Below are 16761 nucleotides of genomic sequence, written 5' to 3'. Positions count from 1 at the left end.
ACTAAGGTTTCCAGAATTACATATTTATATAGTTACATAATGTTCACCAGGCTTTATAGAGTCGGGTTAGCAGCATTAGCAGCACCGTTCACCAGGCTTGGAGAGTCGGGCCAGCGCCAGATAGCTAGCATTAGCGAGGTTAGCTAATGTTGGCTAAAACCTTAACACTCCTTCAATAATAGTGATGTACTCCTCTATACAGTTGCTGTATCCTTTTAACAAACTGTTCTTGTTAGTAAACATCCCTCTTCAGCCCTTTTCTCTAGATTGTTCGTGGTTAAACGTGGTAAGAGCTGAAGATATGTGCTCCACACCATTGTTGAGTGTGGACTTACTTCTACCTCCTCCCATCACAGGCTCACTTTCAATTAGAAATGGCAGCCGCATGAAAAGAGCCTATAGGCCTTTTTAGTTGCATCATTTTGAAGTCTGTGACATGTTGTTTATTTCCATATTTGGGGTTCAATATCTGAACTGTTTTTGTAAATGGCAAAACTGAAAATGCTTTTTTAAACTCCCCTCTATCACATTCTGTGCTAAATACATGTGTTTAGGACCCTGTACGTTTTATTCTGTGTACAACACCACTGGATTCTCTGAATTACGGGATCGTTTAAGTGTCCTAATTAGAATAATGCTAGCGTTTAGCTAATGCTACAGCGCACTGAACTGAACTCACAGCACAGCAGCACAGAATGTGAGGGGACTATCAAAGGTATGACACTGGCTGTAGAGCTCCAGTCAGATCACGATTTGGATTATTCTTCTTCTTCACAGAGGATCATTCAAAGTATCTAAATAACTTAAAATCAAATCAAAGTATTTAAACAGGTGAAAACTCTTTCAGTCTGGTGATGTTGAGCAGTGTAGTCTGTGTTATGCTGTCCGTACAACTACATGACTACAGTACTTTTAACAGACTAAAGTCTGACTCTTCCCATCTGAAGACAAATCACAGACTTTTTACACAAATACTTTTTTTTATCTCACAGGCTTTTTACTTTGTTATGAAGAGGGAGAACATAACATGATCTCATTTGTAGGAAGTAAAAACATGAGAGAGGGTTCACTGCTTTTAATAATACATGCTCAGAAAAAAGAAAAACACTATGTGAAATGTTGAAGTTATTATTCACTAAACATACAGCTACATTTCCACAACAACTGATAAGAAGTGATGATATTTAAGGTGGATGTTCATTCATAAGCTAGAGTGAGCTAATGGACAAATACTAAAAACAAGATTCATTTTGTTCAGATAGCTGGTTTACAGGCTTTAGTTAGAGTTCATGAAATTTTGGGTAACATTAGCTTCTGTAAAACTGCAGCAGGTCTTGGAGCTGTTGCTCTGAATCTGCTGGTGAAGTTGGGCTTTAAACCGATGCTGTGATTTGTCCACTATATTGATTTAGTAAACAAATCAGTTAAGCCATTGATGTGGAGCTGCAGTTTTTCTGGGTAAAAATCACAATAACCTTTACATTTCTCACCTAATTTTCATTTGTGTTGTTTATATTTAAATTTTGATCTACATATACCAAAAAAACATGTCTTGAACTCAGGAGCGCATATCACTGTTAGCCTGAAGCTAATGTGGTGGAAAATAATGAACTGTTATCAGTAGTTGTAAAAAAAAAATCAGGTTTGGTTAATATGTGTGGGATCTTTTATAAATTAGTGTAAAGGAAAAGGATTTGGACAGCATTGGTCACGTGATCAGTGTAGAACGAAGCAAGCATCGGCACTGTGATTCAAAGTAATGCGTGTTGTTTTTCCGGCACATGTGTTACGACCTGGTCTAGGTCAGCCCGTAACATAGAAAAAAGAGGCCCCCATGCCCTCCTGGTTCCCCAACCACACATACTCCTGTTAGTCAAAAGGTTTAGTTTATTTAACAAATTGTAAAGAATACACGGCTTAGGTCAAAGGGGAGGCAACAGTTAGGGATGAAAGAAAAAATAATAAACAAAACAAAACTAATTTAAAGATTAAGATAGGGCTGGACCCGAATATTCGGGTATTCGGATATTCGTTCGTTGAGTAGGTATTCGGTTTTTAATTTTGGTATTCGGATATTCGTTTTTTTTTTCTCCTTTCCAGAGTTCCACCTCACTCTAACCACTTCTGTTTTCGCGGGTCCCGTCAGAATATCTTGCGCGCGGGACAGAACTGAACTGTTATTGGCTGGAGCGGGAGTTTAATCCAGACGATGCGGGAGCAAATTAATAAGTAGTTAAGAAAACTGTAATAATTGTAAAAAAAAAAAACCTAAAGAAAACTCTCAACGCGCAGGATGGACCGACACACACACGCACACACCGATGGTGTTTGGACTGGGGTAAGGAACGGGACCGCACTATGTGGCGGGCGGGCGCGGGATTAAAAGAAGCAATTTTTTTGCGGAGCGGTAACGAGACAGAAATGCGGGAGCGTGGAAGAGTGGGTTTAAAAATCAGTCTCGCGCAGACCTCTATTATACATGATAAAAAAAAAATGCAGGCTCTTCGAAACTGATTTATATAATAAAACGTAAGGGGTAATGTGGCAACAGTAGGGGCTAAATCGGTTACAAAAGCCTGGCCTACAAAAATGATGTCTGAACGAATTTCCTCTTATCTAATATAATTTAAAATGGTTTAAAAATATAAAATAATTTCTAAGCAAACGAAATATTTAATATTGAGCTTATAGCCCAAGTGCAAAAATACAAAATCAGTAATACGGCTATGCCCTGCACAATCCTTAAACCGAAATAGACCAAGTACAATAACGTCATTAACAATGACTTTCCTCTACTCTAATATAATTTAACATGGTTTAAAAATATAAAATAATTTCTAAACAAACGAAATATTTAATATTGAGCTCATAGCCCAAGTGCTAAAATACAAAATCAGTAATATGCCCTGCACAATTCTTTAACCGAAATAGACCAAGTACAGTTTACAATGACTGTCCTCTAATATAATTAACAATGTTTAAGAATATAAAATACTTCCTGAACAAACGTTTTTTTTTGTTTGTTTTTTTAAGCAAATAGCCTAAGTGTGAAAACACAAACAGCAATTTACTGGGCTGGCTTGCGCAGCGGAGAAACCGTGCAGCAGCAGCCTCCTAGCCTGCTTACACAGCGGATAAGCCGCGTGTGGGGCAGCAGAAATTCCGAGATGAAAACACAAAGAAATCTGAGCTAAAAACACAGAAAAAATATGGGGGATAAAAACACCAAAAATCCGGGGTGAATATGTCTCGTCGGTCAGAGCAAATTGAACATTTTTCAGTGGATTAAAGGGGCCGTGATTTGCTTTTTTTTTTATTTATTTTTTTACCTCTTTTTTTAAAAACGAATATTCGAATATTCGCTTCGAATCAGTGCCGAATATCCGGAGCTCAAAAAACGCTATTCGGGCCAGCCCTAGATTAAGAAAACTAACTTACCTAACAAAGAAAAGAAAATGAAATACAAATCTCTAACCTAACTCCCTAATTAAACAAACCAAGAGAAAGCATGGAAAAAAAACTCTCTCACACTGGGAGAACTTGTAAGAATAAGCTTATTTTCTCCCCACAGAGAGAGACCAGACCAAAGAACCAAAGAACAGGATTTTACCATCAGCTTAGTTCTAACACTTTAACCGGCTACAAACTGCATAAACCATGCGGCAGGGAACCAGCAACACACAGGAGCCATGTTGGAAGCCAAGCACCACCCTCGCACTTCCTGTTCCCTTTTATGGTTGGTTCCCCCTGGTGGTGACCAACCAGTTTGGTTAAATGGCATCACGCAGTAACCTGCAGTAGGAAGGCACACTCAAACAGAAAGAAAAAAAACAATAATCAGCAATTATGACCTATAGGGTTGTAACACATGCCTCAAAGCTTAAGATTTAGGGGTAACATCACTATTTCTTTCTTTATTTCTTTCTTTAAGTTCTCAGTTTCTAGTGAGACCAGAACAGAATCAAGGGTGTCTGAACAGTGGGCATTACTTATAAAGGCACTAAACAGGTGGCTAGAGGACCACCAGCGCCCCCCTTTATAGTAATATGAAGATGTCCCAGTAGTTTTGTCTGTATAGTGTAACTGATTTAGGCAGTTCTCTTCAGTTTATTGACCTGCTTTTTATTATTCAATGGCATTTTTCTTTGTGTTTTTCAGAAATGAAAATATTCTCCTAAAATTCATCACCAACAAAAAGGATATTTATCAAAGAGCAGTGCTACTCTGGTCTGCTACTCTGGTCTGCTACTCTGGTCTGCTACTCTGGTCTGCTGCTGTGCTGGTTTGCTGCTGTGCTGTTTTACTAAACAGAGTAATCTCAAAAAACACCAGCGCATTCACACAGGAGAGAACCCGTATCAGTGCTCAGATTGTGGGAAGAGTTTTACTAAACAGAGTAATCTAAAAAAACACCAGCGCATTCACACAGGAGAGAAACCGTATCATTGCTCAGACTGTGGGAAGAGATTTATTGAACAGAGTACTCTCAAACGACACCAGCGCATTCACACAGGAGAGAAACCGTATTACTGCACAGACTGTGGGAAGAGTTTTAATAGACTGGAGACTCTAAAACTGCATCAGCGCATTCACACAGGAGAGAAACCGTATCACTGCTCCAAGTGTGGGACGAGTTTTACTGTACAGAGTAATCTCAAAATACTCCAGCGCATTCACACAGGAGAGAAACCGTATTACTGCTCAGACTGTGGTATGAGTTTTACTCAACAGAGTCAACTAAAACTGCACCAGCGCATTCACACAGGAGAGAAACCGTATTACTGCTCAGACTGTGGGAAAAGTTTTAATCAACAGAGTACTTTCCAAATACATCAGCGCATTCACACAGGAGAGAAACCGTATTACTGCTCAGACTGTGGGAGGAATTTTAATCATCAGAGTAATCTCAAAAACCACCAGCGCATTCACACAGGAGAGAAACCGCATCATTGCTCAGACTGTGGGAAGAGTTTTACTACCCAGAGTACTCTCAAAAAACACCAGCGCATTCACACAGGGGAGAAACCATATTACTGCTCAGACTGTGGGAAGTGTTTTACTACCCAGAGTACTCTCAAAAAACACCAGCGCATTCACACAGGAGAGAAACCGTATCACTGCTCAGACTGTGGGAAGAGTTTTACTTCACAGAGTGATCTCAAATGACACCAGCGAATTCACACAGAAGAGAAAACTATCCCACATTTGTCCCACAGCAATTAAAAGTGCAAATCGTAAATCTTTCAGACAGAACACCTTATCCTATACAAATATTTCACTCTGTCACTTGGGACACGTTCAACCAAAAACAAACATGAACTAAATTTAATCATGGATTTTACAGGTTCAGCAAAATGAATCTTAACCAGGGATGATGTTTATTGAATTCCATGTTGTGTTTTCTCATATGTTTAATATTCCAGGACATTCTTTGTGAGACAGAGTTCAGTTCTGAAGAAGGAGAGGTATTTTGGGTTTGAGTGAGGGCACTGCCAGTGTTTGGACACTGAGAGCTCCCAAAAGTGAGACCCAGAGCCACAGAGAGACGACACTGTGCCGGGTACTGCCGTGTTGACCGGAGGAGCATCCAGACCCCGCAGAGAGGCCAACAAAATCCTTTCCAGAGGTTAAATAAAACGGTCAGCCGTAGTTCCCATACTGAAATCAACCTCCTCCAGGCTTGTGTAGTGCAGTGAGGTTGTGGACACATTTACTCCCTCAGATGGTGTTCTCATTTGTCTATGGTTCAGTCGTTCTGATTAAAAATCTGTTACCATAGAAGGATATAGATGGATATTTGGTCGTTGTATTACTCAAGTTTTATACTCGCTTATCTTTTTCTTATTGAATATTATATGTTGCTGAAGGTTTTTTTTAATCTTTACTAAGAATATCCAAATCATGTAGTTTTTAAATTGTTTTTATCCACTACAAACTATTATCTTTATATTGCTTCACCTCTATATTTACTCATCTGTGTGTCTTAATAAATGGCTTTTATATTGCAGATCTGCAATCTCATTGTGTTGTCTCAACATATGTTTGACATGAAACCTATTGGCCTGAGATTGTCTTATGTTATTATTTGTTGAATACTCAAAGGCACCCAATGGAGAAATCCAGTGTGAAATGTATTTGTGTTGAATTGAAACAGTCAATTTCAGATTGAAATTCAGAGAGAAATATTTTTTTAAATGGTTCAGGCTTAAAAGGGTTAAATATACAATTACTTCCAAAGGTAGAGTAGCATGTGTTTAACTTGTATTCCTATGTTTATATATATATATATTTTTATTGTGAATGCTTGTGGGTTGTGTTGTTTCGTTTTTTTGAAAAGCAGTCATTCACCAACTACACTTAATTACCAAATTCTATATTTGAGATATTGACCATTTTTATTAGTAGCTAGCCTTGCTAAATATCCAAACACAGCATTTGCAATTTTACTGACCAAATGAATGAAAAGATGGTGGTGAAAAAAAGATGAATGAAAAGATGGCGGCGCGCAGTAGTGCAGCGGCCTCTCACGCTCCTACCGAACACCCTATTTTGAGCTGTTTTTATGCCGGTTCTGAACCCAACTTCACGTGCCCCACGCGTGTAAGCTGTAGCATAACTGAATTTTTGAGGATTAAGGACAGTTCGGTCAGTAAAACAGCAACTATGGACAATAATACCTGAGCTTCACTGGGAAGACTACAGCTCCTCCGCGCTCTCTGACCATATATCTATCATGCTGGTCCCCACATACCATCCCCCGCTGCGACACTCCAAACCCACACAGAAGACCATTACTGTGTGGCCCAGTGACGGAGACGCTGTGCTGCAGGACTGCTTCGACTGCACCTCCTCTCTGAATGTCTGACTCGTTGTTCTTGCTGATGAGGCCAACAACAGTTGTGTCGTCAGCGAACTTGACGATGTGGTATGAGCTGTACTTTACAGTACAGTCATGAGTCAGCAGAGTGAACAGCAGTGGACTGAGCACACAGCCCTGGGGGTCGCAGGTGCTCAGTATGGTGGTGCTGTTTCCAATCCTGACTGATTGTGGTCTCTCAGTCAGGAAGTCCAAAACCCAGTTACAGAGGAGCTCAGGCCCAGCAAGTTCAGTTTTCCGATCAGGTGCTGAGGGATTGTGGTGTTGAATGCTGAACTGAAGTTGATGAACAGCATTCGAACATAGCAGTCTTTGTTGTCCAGGTGGGTGAGAGCCAGGTGGAGCGCAGTAGACATGGCATCATCTGTTGATCTGTTTGGACGATGCGCAAACTGCAGAGGGTCCAGTGAGGAGGTCATTGAAACTGGACAACAAGCTGTTAACTGGAGTCTCCAGACGTAATCATATTGATCAATTCTGTCCAATCACATGTCAATTGCATAAATGTATAACTGCTTGGATAAAGTCTGAAGGGTTCTCTCTCTTCCTCGACTGGCTTTAGTTTATTTCTCTCTTTTTCTCTTTATTTCTCTCTGGGTTGTGAATGTGTTGATCTATCAAGATTTTAGTACAATATGTGTTGACTCGATGATGTACTTTGTCTTTTCTAATATATATCCATTGGCGTAGGAACCGGGGGGGATGGGTGGGACAGGTGGTTTTGTCCGCCACCAAAAATGATATCGTTTCACTCAGATCAGCTGTACTTTTTATGAGGAGACAGACCGGACCAATCACGGAGCCGGTTCAGGTATTAAGTCCCACCTCTCAGTAGAAACAGCCAATCAGCTTGCTGGTTTTGCGGTGCGCGGCGGAAGTGTGCGTTGGGGAAGCCCCTCCCCCTCACTGTGAGATTTAGCAGCGAGATTGGGACACGCAGCCGCTTCAGCTGATCTTAAAACAGATCTGGATATACAGAGATTTTTTCTAACAGAAAGGTAACAGTAGGCTAACCACTTCAACTGTGATGATATGTTTCTGATAGCTGGTTAAAAACACACGTCTTTGAATCAGCACACAGATCAAAACCCACTGTGATTAATAAACTGCAGCTGTGTTAGTGAGTTACCTTAACTTTGGAATGAGCTAGATTGGGAGTCAAGAAAAAAACAGCTATATATGTAATGTTCAACTTGACCTGTACCTGATCAGCTAATCACTGTTTCACTATTAATTTAGGATTACAGGACTTACTCTAAGCTATAATGAACGAAAATACATTTAGCTAACTAGTTATCTAGAAGCTGGATGTAGTGGATAGCCAGAATGTAGTACAGTACTTTATGTTAGTAGTTTAAAGCAGTTTCTTAACCCTGATCACTGCCCTTAAAATTGTGTGTTTTCCAGCGGATTTAACTGATCAGCTAATAAACATTTCTTTATTGAGTTTACCTGTTCAAATCCCTTAGCTCCCTCTAGACCCTAAATTAATCATTGTGTATATCCAGCAGTGTATTAGAAACATCATACCACCACTTACTTTATTAAATGCCTTTAAAGCAGAGGAAGCTGTAGAATATGCAGAACAGTGTTAATATGCAGTAGAATATGTAAGAACAGGGCTGAGAAACAGTGCTGTAACCTGACTTCTGTTCATTTCTAGTTCACAGTAAGACCACATGTCCTGATGTTTATAAACATCTCTATGAAACGTAAAGTTACATTCTTTTACATAAACGGACACCATCTTAAGAAGAGCTCTTAGTAGAAAAAAAAAGTGCAGGAGAAAATGTAAATATATGACAGAATTATAATGCCAATTCATAATAATAAGAATAAGAATAATAAAAAAATAATAAACAAATCTATTATTATAAATATTAGGTGATAACTAATCATTTTTGTCATATGTATGTAATTCAGACATTGTATGCATAATTTTTAACAGTAACTGTGACGGATGTGTACGTTGATAGCTAGTTGCCCCTCACTGACTATGTGCTCTGATCAGAGAACAGCTGCGACTTCAGGTGATATTGAGAGCTTTATTGATTTCCAGGTATTAAAGTGGCTTCTTCAATGAAGTGTTGCATACATATTCAATGATACAGAATTTGTGTGCATTACAGAGTGAGTATGTTTGTGTGTGTGTGTGTGTGAGTTTGTGTGGTCTATGTAACATAAACATATACAGAGAGATAATTAGAAATTGTATAAACCCAATTCTACATTATATTAAATTATGCAAACATGCAGTAATAATATCAAAACACACATCAAGTTACATAAACAATATATATATATATATATATAACGTAATTGCACCAAAGTAACATTAATGTGACAAGAAAACCAAATTACTGCAAGTGGCTAGTAATATCAAATAATATAAGTGAAATCTAGGCACTCATAGGGTTAAATAAGAGAAAATTCAAGTGCAGTACCTATAGTAGCCAACGGGTGGCGCTTCAAAGACACAAATGACAGAAGCGGTATTGCCTGTCTAGCCTGTTCACGTGAACAACACATGGCGCCATAGGTAGGCTACAGCAAATACAATATTTAGAAGCTAAATAATGCCTCAAACAGCCACAGAACGGTGGAAATAACACCACAGGTAGAAAATACCGCTAAAGCACTCTCAAACCCAACTATTCATGTAACTTTAACCCCAAAGTAAGCATTTAGCAATGCATTTAAGGAATAGATCATTTTCCCATTGAAATGAATGGGAGCTCGCGGTAAACTTAAAGTTACCCGGTTACTGGACTAAACAGCATGTAAATAACACAAGCAGATGACATAACATAAATACAGGTCAAAACAAAGTACTTACATTGTCATCAACGCACACATACACACAAAAAGGGGGTACTATTTCAACAATGCTGGAGCAAACGGCAAGTGTCTGCCAGCCAAGCACACTGAAACTTAAAGTCATGCATGCACGCAAGTGTGTGGTACGTCGCTGACGTCACCGCGCTGACTCCAGCAGGGAGTTTTCCACAGTAACTGTAACGTGGAGTAACATGTTTAGGTTGTAAAATCACCTTATAATAATAATTTACTTTTAATTAGTAATTTCCACAAATGTTGTTCTATATCTATTCGTTTTTGTTCCTTTTATCTATATCTTTAATGCTGAAACTATTTTTTCCAGTAAACTTTAATATATTTTAAATTCTAAGCTCTGACTCATTGGTCATCTTTTCATGTTCTGGGATTTCTCACATTCGAGTTTTATGTAAGTCATGCTGTGGTAAATTACCCTACAGTTCATTAATAATTAAACATTTATGATTGACTGCATCTGTTGACTACATGATAAGCTGAGAGATCCAGTGTTCTGTCGAGTTGTGCTACCCTTTTGTGTATATTTAAAGGTAAAAATACAAAAGTAGCACTAACTCTCAGGTCCATAACTGAGAAAATCAGAACGGCTGTTTCTGTACTGACACCTTTTCCCAAGATCTTCTTGAAGTAAATGGAAGGTTGTGCGTTTTTTTGCAAAACTTTGTACATGAATCCATCCTCCACCACAACAAAACTCTGCCAATGTCCAGAGACTAAATTAGCATCAGTGTGACCAAACACACTGCTCCAAAGAATCTCTAGAGAGGACGATACCCATTTAAGAATCTCTTGCAGGTTTGCCGGGTCACACCCAAGTGAATCCAAAATGAATGTATTCATATGAAACAATTAAAAACAACTAATTAGATGTAGAAAAATGTAATTTTACAAAATACTTTCCAAAATCAATGAAATGCCCTGGCCATGTGGATAGTTGCTATTTTTAATTCATCATTCACCCCCATTGATTGAGGTCTTCTTAATTAGCAGCACTTGTGTCCCCATTTTAAACTGTCTGGGTGGAAACAACGCCACGCATCTCTACCAAGCAATTTAAAAAATTATATTTAGATAATTTTATATTATTTTTTATTATGTTATATTTAATCAGTGCTAAGCGTTACATACACAGAACAATAACAGCAAAATAGCCCCACTTATTTCCAAAACAGTTTAATATTATGGTTTGTTCTTCCAATCAACCAACAAATAACATTTTTGCATATGGATTGTTGAATCATGGGTAATACAATAAATTACGGGAAACATAATGAATAAAAATAGTATAAACATGTTATTTTGTATGTTTGTGTCACGTCTGTCTGCAGGCAATTTTGTTCCTTCCACACTGAGCTCCAACGGAGGTTTGCAGTCTAACAACTACACTACCCAGAACGCATCACACTCTGACATCACACACCTACTCACGTGATTACCTCAGGGTATTTAAGAACGCTTCACCTTTACACAGGTTCCGCATATTGCCTGGTTTCTACCACTTTACAAAGCATTTTCTACTCTGTGTTTGTTTTTTCGTGTATGACCTTGCTCTTTGTTTTTTCGACGCCGATTTCTGCCTGTACCTCTGATTGTGGATTTACTGCGTTTGACCTGGACTGTTTAACGTTTCCGATAATTAGATTTTCTTTGATGCTGGCTTCCTTGTGTTTGAACTCTGGACTGTTTATGGTATATGGTTATTCGTATGTGGATTCTGTTTACTGGTGATCTGATTTGTTTTGTACAACTACCCTTTTCTCTGCCCAGTGATTTAATAAACAACCCATTTTAACTGTATCCGCAAGTGTCTGTATTCGGTGCACACCATGACAGTTTGTGTTCTTTTCTTTACACAGAATGTTTTCACGGCTGCCGACGCCCTACAAGAAGGAGTCTCCCATCCGGGTGAAGTGCATAACCAAAGTCCTGGTGCCCCGGGCAGAGGGTTGGCAGGTGGTGGATGGCGCGGTTGTAGCTACTGCAACTAAGTAAGTGGCTACGTGTGTGCTCTCTGATGGGCAACAATGTATTGTCGCCCATCTGAAAAATGGATTGTTCATTAATTGATGGACAGTCCTACATTATTAAGAATTTCAATCTAACTACTCGCTATGGGGAGATGAAGCTATTCTTCACCTCTTCTACTGTAGTTTAAATCTGCAAGTCTTCCTGTGACCACTGACTTAGAGGCATGGTGCGACCGCGCTGTCTGCTACCTCTCCGTTAAGTTTGAGGAGCCAGGGAATGGTGAACAGTTCTACACAGTGGAGGGCAACATCATTAGAGTAAGTCCCATATGTTAGTGACAGTGCGACAATACTTAAATCTGTGGACAATAATTCAATACTTTAAAATCACTGATTGTCTCCAATAATGTTTTTGTAATTTTTAAAGGAATATACGTTTATAAAATATTGGCCTGGAGTTCTAAGTTCTAAGCAAGGATCCTCCAACTAAAAATATTCTTAAGTTGCATTTAGTATTTACAGTATCTGTTACTGACTGTATGCTAGAACTGCAACATTTTTTGCTCAGCAAAAACTAAAACTGACCTAATGAAAATACTACAATTGTAATTTTAAACTAGATAAATTACACTGAGTAATAATGAATAATAATGAGTAATTCATTATTCCACTAATTTTCAGTTGTGTTTTTTATGTTTTAGTTGAGTGCAACTAAATTAAAAACAACGAAAGATGGGTCTGTGCCGGTGCAGGACATCTCATTGCAGTGTGCAGACCAACAGTATGATGTCACTCTGTGGAGGGAGTCAGCCACAGAGGGAATCCGATTGGGTCAACAAATTATCCTCAGGCACCTTAAGATGAAGGTGCAGGAGGGTAAATTTAACTCAACCTCCCAAACTACAGTCAAGGTAATTTTTATATTATTTTTGTTGTTCTTGTCATTATTATTAACTGTCTGTGTTTTTGTTGTGTAGAAGGGGACATTATTATAATTATTATAATTATTATTATTATTATTATTATTATTAGTATTATTAGTATTATTAGTATTATTATTTGTGGGTAGCACCCAAGGCAGTGACCAGGGTTAAAAAAAAAAACTGCTTTAAACTACCGACAAAATATTTTACTAAATTCTGGCTATCCACTACACCCATCTTCTAGCTAACTAGTTGTTTTGTTCATTATAGCTGACAGTAGGTCCTGCAATCCTAAATTAATGAACACAATTTGAAAAAGAAAAAGTGATTAGCTGATCAGGTACACCTGGGCAAGCTGAACATTACATATATATATATATATTTTTCCTTAAACCCTGACACCCTATCTATCTAATTCCTAAATTAAGCTGACTAACTCACAAGCTGTATTTTATTAAGTGCACTGAGGATTTGATCTGTGCGTTTTGATTCAGAGACGAGTCTTTTTAACCAGTTATCAGAAACAAGCTCATCACAGTTTACATTGTTAGCTCCGTTACCTTTCTTTTAGAAAAATCTCTGTATATCCAGATTAGTTTTAATATCAGCTGCTGCTAAAACTCACAGCGAGGGGGAGTGTTTCCCCCCACCAGCAGACTCTCCTCCGAGCTCCGCAAAACAAGCAAGCTAATTGCCTCTTTCTCCTGAGAGGCGGAACTTTCTCCCTGAACCAGCTCCATGATTGGAATCCACCTGTTTCAAATATTATCCCCCCCGGTTCCTACGCCAATGTTATTGGTTATAGTAAAAATTTTAAAGCATATTTCTAACATTACGCAGTTCTTTCGGCATTATTTCTCGAACCTGAAAAATAAAGCACACACACAGAAAAAAGATAAATAATTGCTAAATTGTTTAGATAAAGAATAAAAATAAAAAAATAAGTAAATCAGTATATACTTACTTTTGTTCTCCTTTCTAAACTTTTGACTATGTAGAGTGACGTCCTTCTGTAGATCCTTCAGACGCGCCTTTATCTGTGCATGGATCCTTTGGAAGTCCCTCCCACTGAGTTTTGTTTGGGCTGCAGGCAGGTTGTTTAGGAATTTGACGAACTTGTGGATGTTTACTAGATTAATTCTTATGGTCGTGGGTTTCATTCTGTCTGTTTTAAGAACCTCCACCCACCTGTAAACAATAGAACATAGAACAAAATACAAACACAAACAAAGTGTTAATTTAAAAAAAAATACAGTTGGATAACTGGATAAGTATAATTTTTAATACTTACTCTGAAATCTTCGTTGAGTCGGCTAAAAAGGAAAAGTCCCCCTTCAGGAGCTTGCCCTCTCCTGCAAACAAAAGAAACCTGCGGACGTGGCTCCGGCAGGTATTGCCGTTGTCTTTCACTTTGCTTGAAGGATTGGCCCCGACACAGAAGACAAAAAAGTCTTGTAGGACTTGTTCTGCAAAACATAATGTTTACATGAATAAAATAGTTAAAATTGGAAAACATTTTTGCCTTTAATATGAAAAATGATAATAGATGCACGTACCATATTTTGGGGCATGCTCTGTTTCAAAATCATCCTTTCTGGAAAATTTATTTCGGAGCTTCTTTTGGGGGCTTGCCATGTAGAGCTGCACCAGCCTGGAAAGCTCCTGGCTTTTATGCTGGCAGTCCTGCCTGGGGCATTCTCCCTTACCCAAACCCAGACGTGCCTTGAGCTCCTGATTTTCTCTCAGGAGCCGCTGGCAGTCTGTGTTTGAGCAGTTGGGTGTGAGGTCCTGGGTGGTCTCCGCCGGCGCTGGCTCTGGTTTGACATCTGTGGACATTTCAGGTGTTTCAGTGTCGGTTGGGATGTCTATGGACGTCCCCAGGACTTCCGCTTTCTGGCGGGAATTCCCCAGAAGTCCCAGGCATCCCGCTTGCAAACGGGAGGTCCGTTGATGTCCCTGGCTGCAGGCTGGGTCCGCCGATGTCTCTGGTGCGTCGGGGGGTGGTCGGGTCCATCGGTCATCCTGGGTGGTCTGCCTGCCGCCCAAATCCAGCACGCTGACCATCAGCACTTGGGGATGGGTTTCCCTCAGTTTTCCTAGCTGTTCCAAGATGTATTGATTTTTGCACCTTGTGACAATGCTCTTAGCTTCATCGGACTATTAAAGACATAAACAAAAAAGAAACATTAGCTAATAAATATTATTACTGAAAGTATTACTAACATCTTGTAATAAAAGGCGAACAATTTGTTTCACATACCGTTTTATCAATGTGGCATTCTGCGTAATGCCTGTCGAGCCTTTTAACCGTTTTCCCGCATTGAGGCTCCTCACATCGGAACAATCCCTTCACGCTAAATATTAATAATATATTTTAGTTTATGCAATTCTATATAAAAAATATGTTTAAATAAAAAAAAAAAACATTTTTTACAAGTAGTCGAGTATTAAGTATAAAAGTTGCGATTCTGTTATGTTTATAAGTAGTAATTACCGTCCGCTGGAGAGGCTCAGGAGCAGGGCCTTCTCTTTGGGATTCGCCACGTTGTGGAATCCCGTCAGGTGCTTAGGAAGATTCGAGTATGTGACGTGGCAAATAGGGCACTGCTGGTGCCTCATTGTGTCCTCTAACCAAAAATGTGCCGATTTCTGGAAAGAAGGTGGATTAAGCGTTATAAGCTAATTCTCGTTTTTTAAGGAATAACGGGGAGCAGTTGAGCCATTAGCTGTGCCTCGCTAATCCTCCTTCTGCTCTCTGATATCACGTTCGCTTTTGCGCAATAACAATATTTTTTTAAAATATACAGTACAGGCCAAAAGTTTGGACACACCTTCTCATTCAATGAGTTTTCTTTATTTTCTATTTACATTGTAGATTCTTACTGAAAGCATCAATACTATGAATGAACACATGTGGAGTTTTGTAGTTTAACAAAAAATTAGCTGAACCTCCACAGTCACCGGACCTGAACCCAATCAGATAATTTGGGGTGAGCTGGACCACAGAGTGAAGGCAAAGGAGTAACAAGTGCTAAACACCTCTGGGAACTCCTTCCTTCAAGACTGTTGGAAAACCATTTCAGGTGACCACCTCTTGAAGCTCATTGAGAGAATGCAAAGAGTGTGTGTAGCACTTTAGACAGGAACGTGTGACACATGTACACTAAGGTTACACAAATTAACAATATGGACCATAATAATGGACCAGTTAGGTTCGTTCTGGGAGCAAAGTACATGAAATAAATGTGACCAGGGATGTGGCAAGTTATAAAATGTATTAAATGTTATTAAAAATGCAGTAGTCACAAAGTACAATTTTCCCCAGAAAAAAAAAAATCTTAATGACCAAACCACAGGTAAATGTTCACTTTCAGTTCCAACTTTAACCTTTCAGTGAAAGTATCAATCAAACCTAAACACCCATTTCTTTTTTTCCCTAGATTTATTTATTTAACCTTGGTAAGTATTAACTATTACTATTAATTACAGACTATTTACAGTTATTTTATTAACTAACTAATTATTTATTTCTTCTTTTCTAGGTTCCCTTTCATTATTACACTTATTTTATGAGTCTAGTGTTAGAGTTAGAAATGTATTACCTATTTAAGAATCCTTCAGATTAAATATTTAGATCAATTAAACCAAAAACACACATTTAACTGTTACAAAAGAACAATAACAATCAATAAATCAAATGTCAAAATAAATACGTCAGTAACCAATAAACTTTTCCCTTCTTTTCACAGATCTCAAATCTTCAAATAAAATACATTTTACTTCCCATGTTCTGTTATATCAAAAGTTCAGTCCACTCAATAATCAAGAAAAAAAACTTACCTGTTTAAGTTAGATGAAAACAGTGTCTGAGTAACTCATATCATCTCTACTGTTCACACAATCACATTCACATGTCTGTGGCTTAGCAATAGCTTTACATTCAGCAGCATTATTACAAAAACAATACCCAAATACTCTGAATACAGTTTAATAAGTGCTATTTTCCTCACAGTTGTTCATACACATTAATACAGCTTCTCCCACAGATTATTTAGCTGTATTAGCTTAGCTGTTTGTAATGCACTCAACGGCATTAGCTTAGCACAGTGAGTGGCGTTAGCCGCTAGGCTAATTAGCGCTA

At 38.5% G+C, this 16761-nt stretch overlaps 2 protein-coding genes across 2 annotated transcripts; one reads left to right on the top strand and one right to left on the bottom strand.

Annotated features, from left to right (window-relative positions):
- Window positions 1-4167: 4167 nt before the first annotated feature.
- LOC125801547 (zinc finger protein 239-like) lies at window positions 4168-6007 on the top strand (the record flags this gene model as incomplete). The annotated part of the gene is made up of 1 exon (XM_049478378.1): window positions 4168-6007. A coding segment is annotated over one exon (999 nt), but the record flags the coding sequence as incomplete, so codon positions are not given.
- Window positions 6008-13907: 7900 nt separating this feature from the next.
- Window positions 13908-15550, bottom strand: LOC125801736 (uncharacterized). Its single transcript, XM_049478982.1, has 4 exons — window positions 15115-15550; window positions 14881-14974; window positions 14177-14777; window positions 13908-14086 (listed from the first exon to the last, which is right to left on the bottom strand). Exons 1-4 carry the CDS (start codon window positions 15237-15239, stop codon window positions 13908-13910), a joined length of 999 nt encoding a protein of 332 aa, XP_049334939.1. The 5' UTR covers window positions 15240-15550.
- Between the last annotated feature and the right edge of the window lie 1211 nt (window positions 15551-16761).

The sequence above is a fragment of the Astyanax mexicanus genome, chromosome 4 (assembly GCF_023375975.1).
Source record: "Astyanax mexicanus isolate ESR-SI-001 chromosome 4, AstMex3_surface, whole genome shotgun sequence".
NCBI lineage: Eukaryota > Metazoa > Chordata > Actinopteri > Characiformes > Acestrorhamphidae > Astyanax > Astyanax mexicanus.
This window is presented reverse-complemented; position numbering and strand designations above follow the sequence as displayed.

Excerpts from the sequence above, each read along its gene's own strand:
- LOC125801736 (XM_049478982.1), bottom strand. The coding sequence starts at position 15,239 with ATGAGGCACCAGCAGTGCCCTATTTGCCACGTCACATACTCGAATCTT. Across the intron at positions 14,975-15,114 it reads CTGAGCCTCTCCAGCGGACG|CGTGAAGGGATTGTTCCGAT; the intron begins GTAATTACTACT and ends ATTAATATTTAG. Across the intron at positions 14,087-14,176 it reads AGAGCATGCCCCAAAATATG|AACAAGTCCTACAAGACTTT; the intron begins GTACGTGCATCT and ends TATGTTTTGCAG.